Source organism: Ruditapes philippinarum, unplaced genomic scaffold (genome assembly GCF_026571515.1).
Source record: "Ruditapes philippinarum isolate M1 unplaced genomic scaffold, ASM2657151v2 ctg518_1_1_1_1, whole genome shotgun sequence".
Lineage (NCBI taxonomy): Eukaryota > Metazoa > Mollusca > Bivalvia > Venerida > Veneridae > Ruditapes > Ruditapes philippinarum.
Window position 1 is genome coordinate 406,108 of NW_026866182.1, and position 17,170 is coordinate 423,277.

Consider the following 17,170-nt stretch of genomic DNA (forward strand, 5'->3'; position numbering starts at 1 on the left):
TCTCTGCACAATTAGTCCCTATCTACAGACAAAATAGATGTTTACAAACAAACCAAAAATTTCTGTTCAATGGCATTTTATTTTTCAAAGACAACAATAATGAAATGATGATGATGTTGGCATAACGTATAACGAACCATATTATAATTTAGTGATCCATAATATCTCCAAGCGAAACGTGTTTCCCTATTTTCATTTCATGACTTATCATAAGTATTTATCATGAAAACAATTGAGACATTCGGACATTATACTGGACTTCATGAAAAGATTTTAGGCCAGGAGCGTTGTATATCTTCATCTGTAGATATTAACTGACCGGATATACCAAATATGGTAGTCCAGATGTTTGGGGTTTTTATCAGTTGTTTTTAATTTTGAACCTAGATTCTGACGTAGTAAATTACATGTGGGTGTTCGCTAACTCACGTATATATACGACGACTCTGGAAGAAAATACAAGCAACAAGCTTCGGACTCGTCACGTGATCAACATTGATTGTACACAAGAGAAGATTGTCTAAAATATTCAACAATAATAAATAAATATAAATTTTTAAAAGAGTAGCGTCAGAATTGGTAAGTCATGTTTTCGTTATTTATATTTTTTTATTTTATTCATTTTTTTTTAGAATTTATATTTATTCTGATAAAGAACTCAACTTTAAAGCTTAGTTTTAGAAGAGAAAGTAAATGCATATCATATACAGTACAGTTAAATTTTATTCTGAATTCAATTCTATGTACGGGATCATATTCTGGCATATTCTAGCTTTCAAATTATTTTATAAATTAGTCATAAAATCAATTTTTAATGGCCCATTATGCCTCAGATAGGCTTTAATTTTTATTTCTCCAAAGCTTTTTTATTTTGGCATACATTTATATTTGCTCATTGTCCAATTATCTGAACTGTCTTCTTCTCCTGCTGCTGCTGCTTTTTGGCAGTTTTAACAATTACAGTGATTTAGTATTTGAATGAAAGTAAAAATACTATTTTGTTTACATTTTGCTTCTTTTATGACACATTATTTTATATTCATGGCTCCTTTCTTCAGTTTACAAGTATCTTACTTGCTATATCAGCATTATTTAAATGTTATGTAATTCATATTTGTTCTTTCTAAAGAAGTAAAATTTTCTTCGTTTCTGAGGCAATATCATTTCCTTTTATTCGTGATGCTAAAATTTGTATCTATGCATGGACACTAGTATACAGTTGTAAATGACTGCAACTAATTGCACTATTTTCTTTTCAATTTTCCAAATACATGTAGTTCTTCCTTACATACTTTTATGTATATGTTTTATGAACCTTAAAAGTAAAATGTAAAAATGATTTCAGAATAGACATGGTGTATATAAAACAGAATTTTCCTATTTTATAGATAACTGGCCAACATGTTTAAGTTAGTTGGAATTCTGCTTGCATGTTTAACGTCTGCGCACGCAGTAATAAGATTAAGGCCGCTAAGTGGAGATGTCGGTAAGTAAATTTTTCTTTTGCATTTCGCATATGCGTTATCCGCAAAGCTTAAGTAGACGCAGTTTATGTTGCTGTCAATGAATAAACAGAAATAGTTTCATTTTAAGTTGAAATAATTAATAATATCATTGTATAAAATTTTCTGTCTGAATTAAGCAAGAATATAAATAACCAAAATATGAATATTAAATATAGAATGCTCTCTTAATTATTTAATAAATTACAAATTTCTTACCACAGAACACGTGCAAATTGAACATTTACATTCTGCACATGCACGAGTTGAGAGGTCGGCTGAAGGTGTCTGCATTTTCCCCTACCATCTTCCTTTTCGGTTTGAAGTGGATGCGAAAGAAATCATTTTGAACTTACAAAATAACGACTTTCTTATGGCGCACGTTCCACTCTACAGTTCGAAGAACGGAAAACTCGTAAAGGAAGAAATTCCTGAGCAGAATGTAAGTCAAATAAAATAACTTAAATTGTATGTTTTAAAATGGGACGATTGCTGACAATAAGTATACGCACGGCTTTTATTAATCAAAGCCGTGGTATACACCATGCATAATCATGCTGAAGCAAAGTACGAATAGTTTAACGATTGTTGAATTCATTTACATGTGTACAGATTATAGGTAGATTTGAATTCTTTGTAAAAGACAAATTCCTCTAAAGTCTTAGTAGACCAGAGTTTAAATACATTACATTTATTATATATATTATATATTTTTACGTATGTAATTTTTCAACGTACAAGTTATAAGATAAAATATGTTTGAACATTGCCACGACAGAAAGTGAAGATATGACACTTCATACGTTTTGTCGTTTTCTGCAATGTAAGCACGAAGTTACAACGAGTCTATTGAGTCTATTTAGCTCATCACTTGCCGTCTTGCTTGCTGGATTTGCATAAGGGATTGGCCATTTATTTAACATCTGTGACACATGATTTATGTCCATGTTTATGGGAATTTAATACATGTATATAGAAAACTTGAGTGACCAAAAGTATATAGGCCGGTCGGACTGCATGGAAGTCTAACCCTATACTGGTGGCAAAGTCTCATCAATTTTTATCCCTCCAGCAGGTCGGGGGTTGATTTACCGTAATGCTTCGTACCGTCCGTATCTGATTTTAAAGTGACACATATTTATCATATTGCTCCCGGTCACATAAACGCTTATAGCATCTTCAAAGGATACGGAAACTGACGATACATGCCGATGATAACTAGATGATAACTAGAATATTGACAAAAATACAATGGACAATTTGTAATGAATAATGTTAGTTTGGATAAATGAAGTAACGCACTATGTGTCAATGAATGACGTCATTTATTGCAGGATTATGCATTTTATCACGACATTAACAGGGGTAGTTCAATGTTGGTCTCGTGCGAGGACGATGGAATGTTCAAGCTGGTATGATATCCTTATTTTTTTATTTATTTCCACCGGATAAATTAATCAAGCAGTACAACATAAATAGTTCAATTCTCCGGCTAAAAGTAAAAATAAAAAAATAAACATTTTTTATGGTTGTGCCGCTTTAACAATATACAAGTTGGCAAATGAATATAAAAATTAGCAATTAATAGTTACCATTTAACAAAAAGAGAATTATTTTCCTGTTTACAATTACATCTTGACAGATTACAATGAGAATTTTGTAAGAAAAACTACTACCTTTGTCATGTGACACAAGATTTGCGTTCCTTATCAAATTTACGATTACCTCCCCCCTTTTTGTAATTAAGCATCCGATCTTCTTTTATTATTCTAAATTTGTACTTTGTATTGACATTTGATGTTTTTTTTTGTCAACAGCATGGCTCTTTCTATTTCAACGATAAATTGTACCACATGAGCCCAGCAAATGTACCTGAGCTTACCCAACATCATTTTATACAAAGAAATGGACCAAACGAGAAAAGATATCTACATGACGCCAAAATTCCGTCGTCTGCTGCAGCAGAAGGTAAGTTAAAGTGTGTTTTTTTTCAGATACTAATGTACATGTTTGAGTGTAGTAAAATGTTATTGTTTCTATTATCTACATATTCATATTAACTCACGTGTTTTGTAAAGAATAATTAATGTTTTCCAACATTTAAGAAATTTACAGACACTTATGCTTAAAGTTTCTAATTACCAATTTGACCGAGAATATCTGAGCATTTGTTGTGAAAAGTATTGTAAATATCAAGAAAAATAAAACAATTATTTGAAAAATATCAAAAGGAATAAATTCATCGTAGGTATGTCTTTACTGTTACATAATTTGTACAGATATTTGACTTTTCAAATTTGAACAGAGTGAAAAATGTCTGTCAAACTTTTAAAGATATTTATCATGAGCAAAATATCAAAATTATTTTAGATATCTAAGGTGACAAATAATTAAGTTTCAAAAACTTTTACCACAATATTTATATAAAAAACAACTTTACATTACACATCCCATTGATTGAATTTGGTCTTATTTTGCACTTAATGGAATACAAATCATAAAATGTCAACCAAACGGTCATAGAGTTCGATTTTTTATACTATATTTATCAAATTTATATTAAAACTACATTTGCTACATAAAACTACATTTGTTTAGCGACTGCAGATTTTCAAAATCGTGCAAACTGTGCGAAAGACAAAGTAGGAATATTTCTAAAAACGTAAAATTATGTTATCTATGTACGTTCATGGCGGTATCTTATTTCGTTTTGGAGAACAAAGGAAAAACTGGTTAAAATATACGACAGTCATATTCCTCGCAAAGTTATTTAGTAATTTCATTTGATTTCAAGTGTATAAAGTTATATATCTGTTGAAAGGATGATTGCTGAAAAACAAAAACAAAACAAAAAACTGTACTTCGAAAATGTTTGTATAAATTAAATATTGAAGTGCATTGCATTAAAAGCAGAGGCACATGCACGAAATCATTGTTAAACGAATAAACTCTTAAAAAGCAAACTGGTAATTTGTTCCAGAAAATTTTATTCTGTTTAGGTACAATATTCATGTGTGTTAAAAAACAGAGACATTCTATATTACTAATCTTTGGAGAATCGGCCATAAGATTATTGAACAAATATAAGTTTTACTATTGATAAATTTTATAAAAATATTTCAGAAGATATAACTTTATTCCCTTGAATAAATAAACTGACTTTCATGACCATTTTCACACATACAAACAATGATTTACTTGGTAAAGACTTTAGTGACGTCTAACAAACTATACTTTTAGAGCAATTGCAAGGAATCATACGAAATCTTACGGAAACTTCCTATTGAGTTACTGTATATATTTTTCAAACACATATGGCTTCTAACATAAAATTTGTTTATTTTTTTATTTTATATTTGTAGGTAAACCAAATTCTACAGAATCTGGTCGCAAAAAGAGAGACGTCACAGCAGCAGACAATATCGTAGAACTGTTGTTTGCTACAGACGATAGCATGTTCAATTAGTACGTCTGCTTTTTTACGTGCATTATTTGTTCTTTATCATGTCAAAGCATATGTAGTTTATTCCCATGACATTGTTCTTCAAAAAGTCACAAACCACAGGAAGTTCTAGTAATATTAACCGTATTATCAAAAAATATACGCCCTTTATACTATATAGAGGGTATATCAAAAATATACTTCTTATATAATATTTATCCAAATAAACCCCCTATATACTATGTATTTTGAATAATTATCGATAGAATTTCAAGTTCCTGAGTGTCTAATAAAAAAAATAAATACATGTCCTAAAACTGAGTCTGTACAACTCCCACAATTTAAATGATCATAGTAAATAAATTTAGTTAACATCATAATTATGTAATGAAGAGATGTAAATTGTACACAGGAATGATACGAATACTACCTCACTAAAGCTAATAATAGATTTATATATGCAATGTATCTTTTAAAAGTGTAAAATAATATACGTGTTTTTCACTTCAGTTTTCTAGCAGAACAAGGATCAGACAAGGATGCAGCGAAAGTGGCTCTTGAACAGTACGTGAAACTTCTTGTTAACGAGGTTAGTTTGAAAGTTTTAATTCTTAACGTTCTTGTCAATGCTTACACTGGACCGGAATTAGCAGTTTGAATTGAATTCATTTTTGTCCAGGTCATGGCATGAAAAATTAATTATCATATGTATATAATTCAAGCGAGAAATTTAAGAAATAGCATATTTGAATGTAAGTTTCTACATGTATTTAGCTTTAAGCCTTTTAATTATCAGTATTTACTTGATGCCTTAATAAATCGATGCATGTAAAAGTGCATGAAATCTTTCCTACATTAACTAATAATAATAAATTGTTGACAAAATGGAAAGATATATTATTGTTCATAAATAGGGCTGGTCATGTGTAAGCCTGTTAAAGTCGACTTATTTCTTGGTCAGTGGATATATGGTGCACACTCACCCGGTGAAATGGAATTAATTTACAATACATGAGTAGTATAGGCGTCGGTTTAACGATGCCTAGACTACTTACATGGAACCATATATTGATTGCTCTGTCCAATATAAATGGTTTACAACGAACCTACATACACCGACGAAAAAATTTTTGTATAATTATATTCTGCCCCGAACCCACCTCATTTAAAAGAAGCATTGCCCCTTGTCATATTAGGTTGTTACCATTCTGGTGAAAAAAATCATGGATCTGGCGGTAATGTAATCGGCATATATTATTGAATTGACTTTGTGATGACGACATTCACCTGATGCCATTGTTATTTATATTTAAGATGGACTTACACTATTTGAGCGTTGCCATGACGGATTCTTCATTCAATATTAGGATGTATCTGTCAGGTGTAATTATTGCAGAGGTAAATATTTTTGTTTTCTTGATATCACATTTAACTTCATGGTATTAAATTTTTCATACATAGTTGTCAAAAAGCCAATCAAAACAGAAAATGCGTGAAAGGTCTATAAAGTAGTTTTGAAATTTGAGATCTTATGAATCGTAATGTAACTAGTAAATCATAATCAGGGTCAATATAAACAAGGTATGAGTCGCGAGAATGAATGACATGACATGCCTTGATATTATCTGGAGCATATCATTTACATGAAAAAGGAATCTTGAAAAAAACTTGAAACAAATATTCATCATCATGGGACGTAGTGTTGTTACACATGATGCAGGTTTCTATGTCAAAAGTCAAGGTCACACTTAAAGCTGCATTCATCCAGATGAGCAAAAATATTTCAATAATATAAAACTCATCAGAATTTAATATTTAGGAAAAGTAATATTTTCAAGATTCAAGAAATAGTTTACAGGTTATGTGCGATTAATGACTGACTTTTCAGCATTTATAAAAATATTTCTCCTGGGTTACTTACGCAGTAAGGGCTATTTTTGCATATTTTGTCCACTCTTTAGTAATTTACGTGGGTTGTAAGTGTCGTTTTTAATGTGTAAATTGCTTTCTTTTTATTATTTCACTAAATAATACTTTTCAACACATTTTAAAAAAAATCATGAAAATAAGCATGAATCTGGAGGCACGCTGCTTTGAAAGGTGTGAGGAAAAAAACGTACTGATTGTGGAACTTTCACATACATAAACGTTATTTTGTAAATACACGAATGGCGTTAATGTTCAACATTATGAAACATATTGTTCTGCAAAAAATTCAGGTCCTTTTGGCCAAAGCCAGTTACATGCAGAAGTATAAGGTCAGCTAAGAAAATAAAATATGGGTATTTATGAATAATGAGATTTGAATGTAAACATTCACTTTCATTAGACAGATATTTATGATGGTTTTACTTTGTAGCAAATTGGTACTGTTGCATGTTGTATTTTATCTAAGTAATATCGCGTCAATATATACCTCTGAGTTTTAAATATCATCTTTCAAATTATATATTTCTTATACATTATACTTTAATTTGACTTGCTTTAATCATTACAGACTCCAGAAGAAGCAACGTGGTCCACATCAAGTCGATCAGTGACAAGTGGTAATATAAACGATGAAGTTGTAAGAAAATCATATATAGACGTGGACGTGATTCTCGACAACATTGAAGCTTGGAGAAAAACTCAAGATTCGTTCCCGCAGCATGATCATATGATGGCATTGTCAATGTAAGTATGCCATGATCATGCATGTCTTTATTTTCGACACATTCGGAACGGCCTCGTCTATTGTACTTATCCGAAGACTGACGGAAAGGGCCGAAAAGTTGTGATTGGTTGCGAGATTCTATATATAAACATATCATTTAATGTCGGCAACTTGGACATCTTTATGTTTATTCATTAAAAGACTAGGTACTGTTACGTACAAACTATCATTAGAAAAGGAATAAGCATGTTAGAATATCAAACAAGCCAAAAAACGAACTGGCGTATATTCTCTTCCATAGTATTGGACAATGTGATTTTGCTCTTCTATCAGCAAAACTGCGGATTATCACATATGTAAAATACTTAATGTTCTAACATATTGAAATTTCCAAAAACATAGGTCATTGATATGCAAAACATTTTTTTTAGTCAAATTCCATGTTGAAATGACGTTGTGCTCGCTTCTTTATATCCGATGTGATTTACCGTTTTTTCTTATTCCAGGATTGATTTAGCTGATTTTGGTAGTTTCCCCGTGACAACAGGTGTTGAAGGAGTCGCTTATGTTGGAACAGTTTGTAATACAGACGACCAAAAGGTATAAGTTCTCATTTTGTTTTAATTTAAATGAATAGTCACTAATACAAGTCAATTTTTAAGATTTTGTGAGTATTCCATAAACTTAACTGCATTAATGCTATGTCGGTAGATCTTTATAACAAAAGTAAGTTATTTGCAATAAGTATAATTACTTAAGTCAATTTATTGTTATCAATTGAGTACCAAAACAAATCTGTACCATTATAATTTCTTGACACAGATTTCTTTTACGGAAGTAGACGGCTCAAGAGTTTCTGGAGTTGCCGCCCATGAATTAGGCCATGGTTTAAATTCGCGCCATGACGGCACACTTACATCCAGTTCGTGCTCGGCTTTTGCCAAAAACATAATGTCTTCAGTAGGATCAGCAACAACAACTAGGACATTTGCCGAAGCACAGTGGACATTTTCTTCGTGCAGTGTCTCAGTTTTCAAGTCATTTATTAACGGGTAATTATTCATGTTTTAAACTACTGAAGTCCATATATACGAGGATATGTCATTATCCTTTAAGAGTATTTATATAGGTTAGGTGTTAGCTTAATTAAATCAATTTCCGGAAAGAAATTATATTTCAGTTCGAATCCATTGCTCCTAATAGAATTTATAATCTAAAGGTTGTCATAAGCAGTTTGATAATTAAATACGTGTACTACATTGAAATCAATGTTTTAGTAAACATTGTATGTAGAGCTCGTTTTGAGGTTTGGTCTAATTCATAAAAGAATGGTTGGATGAACGATTACACATGTAGATTAAAGAATATCTTAAAGGTTTACTTTAATATTCTTATTCATTTTCAAGAATATGTGTATAAATTACTCTTGAACAGAATAATTCATTTTCAGAAGAAAGATCTACTTTATCATTTTTTTTTCAATCAGGTTTGCATTTCCCAGCATTTGTTAAGATTTGGCGCGGAATATTGATAGCTCTTACCACTAAATATTGATGTTACCCATTTTTTCATCCACAGATTATCCTTTAATTGTCTGCAAGACACCAATATTGTTATAACGCCAACTGCGCAACTGCAAGAAATACAGCAACTTCAACTTCCGGGTACTGTCTACTCTTTGGACGAACAGTGTAAAATGTACGATTCGACATCGTCGTGTGACTCTGTAAGTTTGAACGTTTCAAATCATTTTAAGACGTTACAGAACTTGTCACTATTTGTTTTAAAATATATACTATTAAGATCAAGGGACAGGACGAAAAGTGGTTGCACACTTGGTTCAAGCGAGCGAATTGGTTGCAAACTTGACAATATGGCTAACACGTGTATCTTCGGACTTGCGAACTAAACCATTTGTACAGCATTGACAGAAACATATTTTGTTATTGTTAAATGCAGTTCAAAACTTACAAATTCGAATAAATTAGGAGAAAAACCGACCAGAACAGTCACATGTCAAATTTCAAAATATCTACATTATCAGTTTATATCTTCAATAACTTTCTCAAAACAGAATCTAGGATGCTGAAACCTTTAACCGAGTGTGGCATATATATTGAATTATGGAATAGACATACTAATGAACTTCAAAATAACAAAGAAACCCACTTGCCTGGCAAAAATTCGTTCAACCGTTTCAAAAAATCACGCCGTGTTCGCCATATTGTCAAGTTTGCAACCAATTCGCACGATTGAACCAAGTGTGCAACCACTTCACGTCCTGCCCCTTGAAGATGTGCTTATTTGCTATTTTATCCTGGCGGAAGCCTGTGGAAAAGTTATTTTCGTTTTGTAAATTTTTGTCTATGCATGTAATCTGCTTTGAAAGTTAACACAATGCAATTTACAATGCAGTTTCCGTTTTTGTAATATATGTCCCTAGGTCCTAGATTGCTAGGCAGATTGTCTGCTTGCATGTCCGTGAATGAATAGCCACAGTTGAAAAGAAATTAACTTGTCTAAAGCATAGTCCGATTTAAAGAGTTTTAGCTACAATTAACTAATTTCTACGCGCTGTACTGTATTTTATATATTATTTCATTTCCATTCATCCGTTTGCATTTTTCTATTTATTAATTTTATAATCGGACTACTGTCAGCTTATTATCTAATAATCATAGCAATTCTTCTATTTTATTGCATTTTTTGTAGGCAATAATATCACAATTATGAATTATAATCTATTTTCGCAGAGAGAGTCTATATTTATATATTATTTACAATGTTTGCAGAGAATATCAGAAAGTTCATGTTATGCTGGGTTCCACTGTGCCACTGACAACGGATGTACTGGTGATTATTTCCCACTCTACCCTCTTGCTGGAACTCCATGCGGATCAGCATCAGATAACAAGGTTTCACTTTCTTATTACATATATTATTACATATATAGTATACATATATAATTTGAAATCGTGAAATCTGCTGCGATAGATAATCACAATTATTATTTTCTTGCATATCAGACAGGACTTTCTACATTCTGCACGGGTGCTAAAACAACTCATTTTACACATGGAATCACCACTAATGTTTTGCAGATTAAGCATATCCATGGGATAATATATGTCACAGTTTTCGGCTTTCGTTATCACATCGATTTCACTAGTAAATATTGCTGCAAAGCAAATGCGTCTTAACCAGATAAGTAGATACTTGTTCACGGCTAGTTAATCTTTATGTTAAGTAACCGAACACAAACTGAAGCTAAGTTTTATAAAAAATCATTTGATTATAATTCATGCAAATTATTGTCAGAAATATAATTGTTCTAATATAAAAAAAACTGCAACCAAGCTTTATCTTTCTTGCAGTGGTGTTATCGCGGTCTTTGTGTTGAACGTACGGTTATAGTAACAACATCGACAGATTCAACAACATCTACGTCATCCACTACATCATCTACAACGTCATCCACTACGTCATCTACAACGTCATCAACGACGACATCCACAACTCCATCGACAACATCAACGACACAGTCAACAACAACAACTTCCGGAACTACATCCACAACTCCATCTACAACATCAACCACTTCCCAGACTACCTCCACTACTTCGCCCACTACATCCACAACTACCACGGAAACACCTTCAACATCGACAACCGGATGTACTCAAGGAAAATGTTGTAAAAGAATCTGGGCCGGTTGGCGATGGAAGTTATATTGCTGTATTGGTGAAAATTGTTGTGGCAAATCTTGGGCCAGAGATACCACGTGCTTCCAAAACTGTTGCCCAGTTACAACTCCTGCTCCAACCGAATCCCCATACTGCAAAGCTCGGTGCTGTGTGAGAATCGGAAGTGGAAGAAGAAGCAGACGCGCATGCTGCATTGGAAATGACTGTTGCCAAAATACTTGGGGAATAAACACTGCTTGCTGTCGATACTGTCACGATGATGGTGGAAACGAAAGCACATCAACAACAACTACTTCTGCTACAACAACAACTACAGCAATTGAAACTACAACTGAAGCCTGTTACAGGGGAAAATGTTGCGGAACAATCAGAAGAGGGAGAAGGACAAGACGCGTCTGTTGTAAAGGCGCCAAATGTTGTCGATTCTCGTGGGCGTCTGAATCGGTCTGCTGCAGAACTTGCAGGAAACCAACCAGTGCTAATAATAGCTCGGCATCTAAATAAATACAGAGCATTAGAACTTCAGACATTGGGGACACATGTTTTATCCCCCAGTCTTGACTAATACAGTTTGAACAAAGCTATATTATTCTAAACTGTTTTGATATTTCTAGAATATTTAGAAAATCTAAACGATTATCTGGGACGAAAACATTTTGAAATTTTTGAGTTTAAAATCAGAAATAGAGCGATGTTTTTATTTCTTTTATTTAATAAATTAGTAAGAATTTTGGAAAAATATATTGCCAAAAGATTGTATGAAGTAGTAACATGTACCGGCAAAAAACACATATTTTTTTTTTTACTTTGTGATCATGATTTCTGCAAGTGTCTATAGAACTAGTCCAACTCTACTGAGTTAAATCCGTTTTGATTATGTAACTAATATCTCAGATGTTCAAATAAGCAAGTACGCATTATAACATTTTTGGACATTACCTGTTACTATTTTTAGACCTTTCAGCTGACATTTTATTCTAAAAGGCTATGCAAAGGTTTTCAATGATTATATTAAATGAGGTAAAAACCGCCAGTTATTAAATATATGCAGTACTATGTAGATACATTTATATTAAATGTGGCTAACTTATATTGGCAATACTATGTATTGTTTTGTAAATAGCTAATGTTGGCAATATCACGTGTCTTTTATGTTGGTAAGAGTACATGTATTTTTGAAACCAAATTTTATCCAAAGCTGGCTTTGTTTTTATTTCTGTTTTACAATGTATCTGTTATATTTTTATCTTTATTGTTGTTTTACATTAAATGGTAAAAGGTAATAAATATCATTAAGAACAGATATATGTTAGTTTTCATTGTAAATAGACAGTTAATGTGGCAGTTGCAAAAATGGAAACAAATTTAAAGCAGCACGTCTCCAGATTCATGTCAATTTTCATGAAAAATTTTGAAATGTATTTAAAGTAAAATATTGTGAAGTGAACAAATAAAGTAATTCACATATTGCAAATGGCACTTACAATCCAAAACAAATTACCAAAATGTGGTCCACATATGCAAAAACAGCCCTTACTGCGTTCAGCCGCACATAACATGTAATATATGACTTGGATCTTCAATATTTTTACCTTTCTTAAAATTTTGGTACATTTTTCTCAATAAGGATTTTCTTGAAATGTTTTGGTTGAAATAGAGGTGTTTAGCATTAAAATTCAGATGATTTTTTATTATTAATTGCGTTTATTGATACTATGCTGTTCAAGGAACAATTTAAAACAGTTCTAAGATTTATTTTTATAGATCAATAAATGTATATCTTTAAAGTTTCATATCGAAATCCGGTGCAAACTTTTCGATGAGGACACGCAAATCGTCTGTACATATTATAAGTTATAAATACCTAATAATTATAAAACATCTTAAGCCTCAGAAAAGTTGATAGTTGCTAAACTAATGCTAATATTAGGATTCAATCAGTCAAGGATTGTAACCGATGGCCTTGTTTTACATACACTATGCAAGTTATTTAAAGTGAATAAGGTTTATAAAATAATAGGGCGAGGGCCAATACGACAGGCCGGACAAATATAAAACCACATGGTTAAAGGCATTATATTATTACATATATCAATAACCTTATTAAAAATCAAATTACAAAGATTAATATTGTTGATAATTCTATGAATATTTTTCTTAATCCTATGTTATTACAAAAATATTATAAGAGGTTATTATACATTATTGAGTTCAATATATACGGTACCGTTGGCCTAGTGGTTAAGGCGTCCGCCTTCGGATCGGGAGGTCGAAGGTTCGAGCCCCACGGGGAGCGTTAATTGAAGGATGAATGTTTCTCGTGGGACTCGTTCCGAAATGGCCGCTTCGTGAGCCGCGAGGTAGTTAAAATGAATGGTTACCGATTTCTATCCGCCTGGCGCCTGGCATAGTGGTAGGAATAGGGAGGTACATGGTATGCAACCAAAAGGTGTCTCATAAGTCAAAATGGCTGGCCCTTTCAGTAGGGGTGACACTATAATAAACAAGACCTTTACCTTTATACGGACTACTTCTGGACGGGTACACGCCTAATAGACGAGGTGCTAGCTGAGGTATGTCTCAATGACGCTTAATGTCACACTTGCCGCTAAATGTCTTACTTTTGCCTCAATATGTCGCAACCGCCGCTAATTTTCTCAAAATATTACCGTTAAATGTCGCAATGATGACGTTAAATGTCGCACCATTTATGATTTGCCGCGATGTTTAAAATAATTGGTTAGAAATTGAAGTCATCTTGGTCGGTATAATAAATTCCCGACCATTATTGATGCCAAAAAGTACATTGGTGATAACACATTTGTATACAGTTTTCATTTAGCAACCCAGATGAATGGATTCGAGCTACTACGAAGCTTGAGATGGATCTAACACATCTAGAAATTTATTTTAGAAAAATTCAGTTAAAATTCAATCTCAGATCTTTTTATATTTTGCGTCGGCCTTCGACCTACAAGCATGTTGCCTGCGGGTTTCCGAATTGAAAATGTTGCGTTGTAGGCATAAATGGGCTGCGTCACGACAAAACCAACAGAATGGGTTTGCGACCAGCATGGATCCAGACCAGCCTGCACATCTGCGCAGTCTGATCAGGATCCATGCTGTTCGCTATCAGTTTCTCTACTTGTTATAGGGTTTGTAAGCGAACAGCATGGATCCTGATCAGACTGCGCGGATGCGCAGGCTGGTCTGGATCCATGCTGGTCGCAAACCCATTATGTTGGTTTTGTCACGACGCGGCTCATAAATGTATGTTCGACGCTGCCTATGAGGACGGATATGAAGACAGAAAATGTTCTGAAACTTGCTACTATTCTGACAGAAAATCAAGCTCTTTGTTATTCGTCTTGTATCTTTATCAATAATTTAGGCTTTAAACTATCATTTGTAAAAATAAATAATTGTAATGACTGAAAAAATGTTAATGTGAAAGGTGCATCGAAAAAGCTTTATATTGACACACAGTTACAAGACAAAACAAGATTTACTTCGACCAAATTTTCCTATGTATGTAAGTAATCTGTTATGCCACTTGAGTTCAAGATGTCAAGATTTTATTGTTCGCTCGATACACAAAACATGTAAATATACGAGCCGCGTCATGACAAAACCAACGTAATGCGTTTGCGACCAGCATGGATCCAGACCAGCCTGCGCATCCGCGCAGTCTGATCAGGATCCATGCTGATCGCTAACAAACTCTATTACAAATAGAGAAACTGATAGCGAACAGCATGGTCCCTGATCAGACTGCGCGGACGCGCAGGCTGGTCTGGATCCATGCTGATCGCAAACGCATTACGTTGGTTTTGTCGTGACGCGGCTCATATGGTACATAACAAATTACAAAATAGTAGACGAGGTTAATAGTATTTAACTCACGCACGTAATCTTAAAATATTCTTTCTAAATAGACAGGAGAAATTCACACAAACATTCAAACAAAATGAAATGAATTATTTAGAAAATAATGGTCAAAATTAAATCAAATACTTTTCTAAGATTTTTTTTTATAAAAACATGCAAATTTTTTATTTACCACATCATTAGAAGGGTCAGTGCTTATTAATTTTTCAAACTTTATTATAATAGATTTCAGAGAATACATAGTAAGATTTTGGCATTCTAATAGAAAATGTTTTGATTGCAAAATGTGCCTTTTCTCTGTTCTAAAGGTATCCTATGCCAATTTCCAGTTTCAACCGATTGTTTATGATTTCTAGTTATGAATTTGATCATATATTTTAAATATTTGACAGAAGATATTTCTGAACTTCAAACTTCTTTTTAAAAATACAATTGAGTTTGCAATTAGATGTGTTTTCTAAGCCTGCGTACCACTAAAATATGAATAAAATTGTATACCTGATAATTTTTGGTTATCTGCTTTAACAAGCCGATTTGCGTTAGGAAATTCATGACTCAGCCAAATATAAGCCGCCATTTTGCATTCTATAAAATATCTTTTGTGCAAGTTATCCATTTAAAATTGAAATTTGAGACAGTATATTCAAAATTGCTCAATGCAACTGCACATATTTTCCGTTATAAAGCCTTTTGCAATTTGTTATAATAAGTTTTGCCCCAAAAGAAATCATCCTTCCTTTAATTTAGATTGATAACGGTTTGGTACCAGTTTCACCATATACAATTATATTAGAAGTATTTTTCTTTAGACATAAAATATGTTTTAAAAACTTAAGTTTCACTCTTTCAATAATGTCTCAAATGCCAAATCCCCAAATTTCTCAGCCATATAGAAGTATAGGTTCAATTTGAATATTTATAGGAAAGCAGAGATGTTTGGACATGTTTTATTAAAGAATACATAGCTTTTGTTTGACTTGTTTGACAATTTCCTGCATTGTTTTGAAAAAAGAGCCAGATCTGTTAAATAAGACACCTGAATATTTGTATTCATTTGTGATTGCTAAAGTTTCATCTTTGAATGTAAAGGTATAGTCGCGTTGTCTACTTCTTGAAACAACAAGTACCTTTGTTTTAGAAGAATTTAATCTAAGTTTCCGAGTAATTCACAGTAATCAGCATTGATAATTAAAAGGTTTTGCAAGTCTTCTCTGCAGTTTCTGCCATTAAAACAGTGTCGTCTGCATAATGAAGTAAAGTTTTTTTAAAAAAAGTAATAGTTTCAGTTTCGAACTCATGTTTGCTGCATTTTACCCCTGATGCTATATAAGTGCTATTGACGAAATCACTTAGATCATATAAGTATAGAGAGAAAAGCAGGGGAGATACATTTTCACCCTGTCTGATGCCCATATTAGAAGGGGAGTAATTCTGTTTTGACTTTGTGGCGCCGTTATATGTCGCAACACCTCTAAATGTCGCATTTACCGCTAAATGTCGCACCATTGCCGCTAAATGTCGCAACCGCCGCTAAATGTCGCAAAATCATTTGCCGTTAAATGTCGCAATGTTAACGTTAAATGTCGCACGGATTTCCCCTACCGTTAAATGTCGCAACACTATCGTTAAATGTCGCAGGATGTTGAACTCGAGTTTTATATAAATCAGTGGATCTGTGGATTTTACAGATACAGCAAATGTTGTATTCTTACGCATTTTACAAAACTTTTTCTTATTCATACTATGTTGTTATTGGTGGTGGTCGTGTTGGCGACGGTGGCAGCGGCGGCGGCGGCGAAATTAAAACGCTTTTAATGCAAAACTTAGAAGAATTAAAATTACCTCTTATGAAAAAGGTAACAGAAATATTTCATGGATTTTTTTGGTTGAAAATATATGGAAAAATATACTGAAAAACATTACAAAAGGAAAAAAGATATTTCAGACGTATGTATAAGTTACCTGCCCCTGAGATTACCCG

At 32.8% G+C, this 17,170-nt stretch overlaps 1 protein-coding gene across 1 annotated transcript; it reads left to right on the forward strand.

Annotated features, from left to right (window-relative positions):
- Positions 1 to 471: 471 nt before the first annotated feature.
- LOC132731614 (serine-rich adhesin for platelets-like) lies at positions 472 to 12,594 on the forward strand. The gene is made up of 14 exons (XM_060717826.1): positions 472 to 579; positions 1,389 to 1,486; positions 1,727 to 1,944; positions 2,837 to 2,914; positions 3,320 to 3,470; positions 4,865 to 4,967; positions 5,455 to 5,533; positions 6,259 to 6,342; positions 7,442 to 7,617; positions 8,104 to 8,197; positions 8,420 to 8,649; positions 9,176 to 9,323; positions 10,390 to 10,512; positions 10,972 to 12,594. The coding sequence occupies exons 2-14, from the start codon at positions 1,402 to 1,404 to the stop codon at positions 11,803 to 11,805; spliced, it is 2,403 nt and encodes an 800-aa protein (XP_060573809.1). The 5' UTR covers positions 472 to 579; positions 1,389 to 1,401; the 3' UTR covers positions 11,806 to 12,594.
- The last annotated feature ends 4,576 nt before the right edge of the window (positions 12,595 to 17,170 follow it).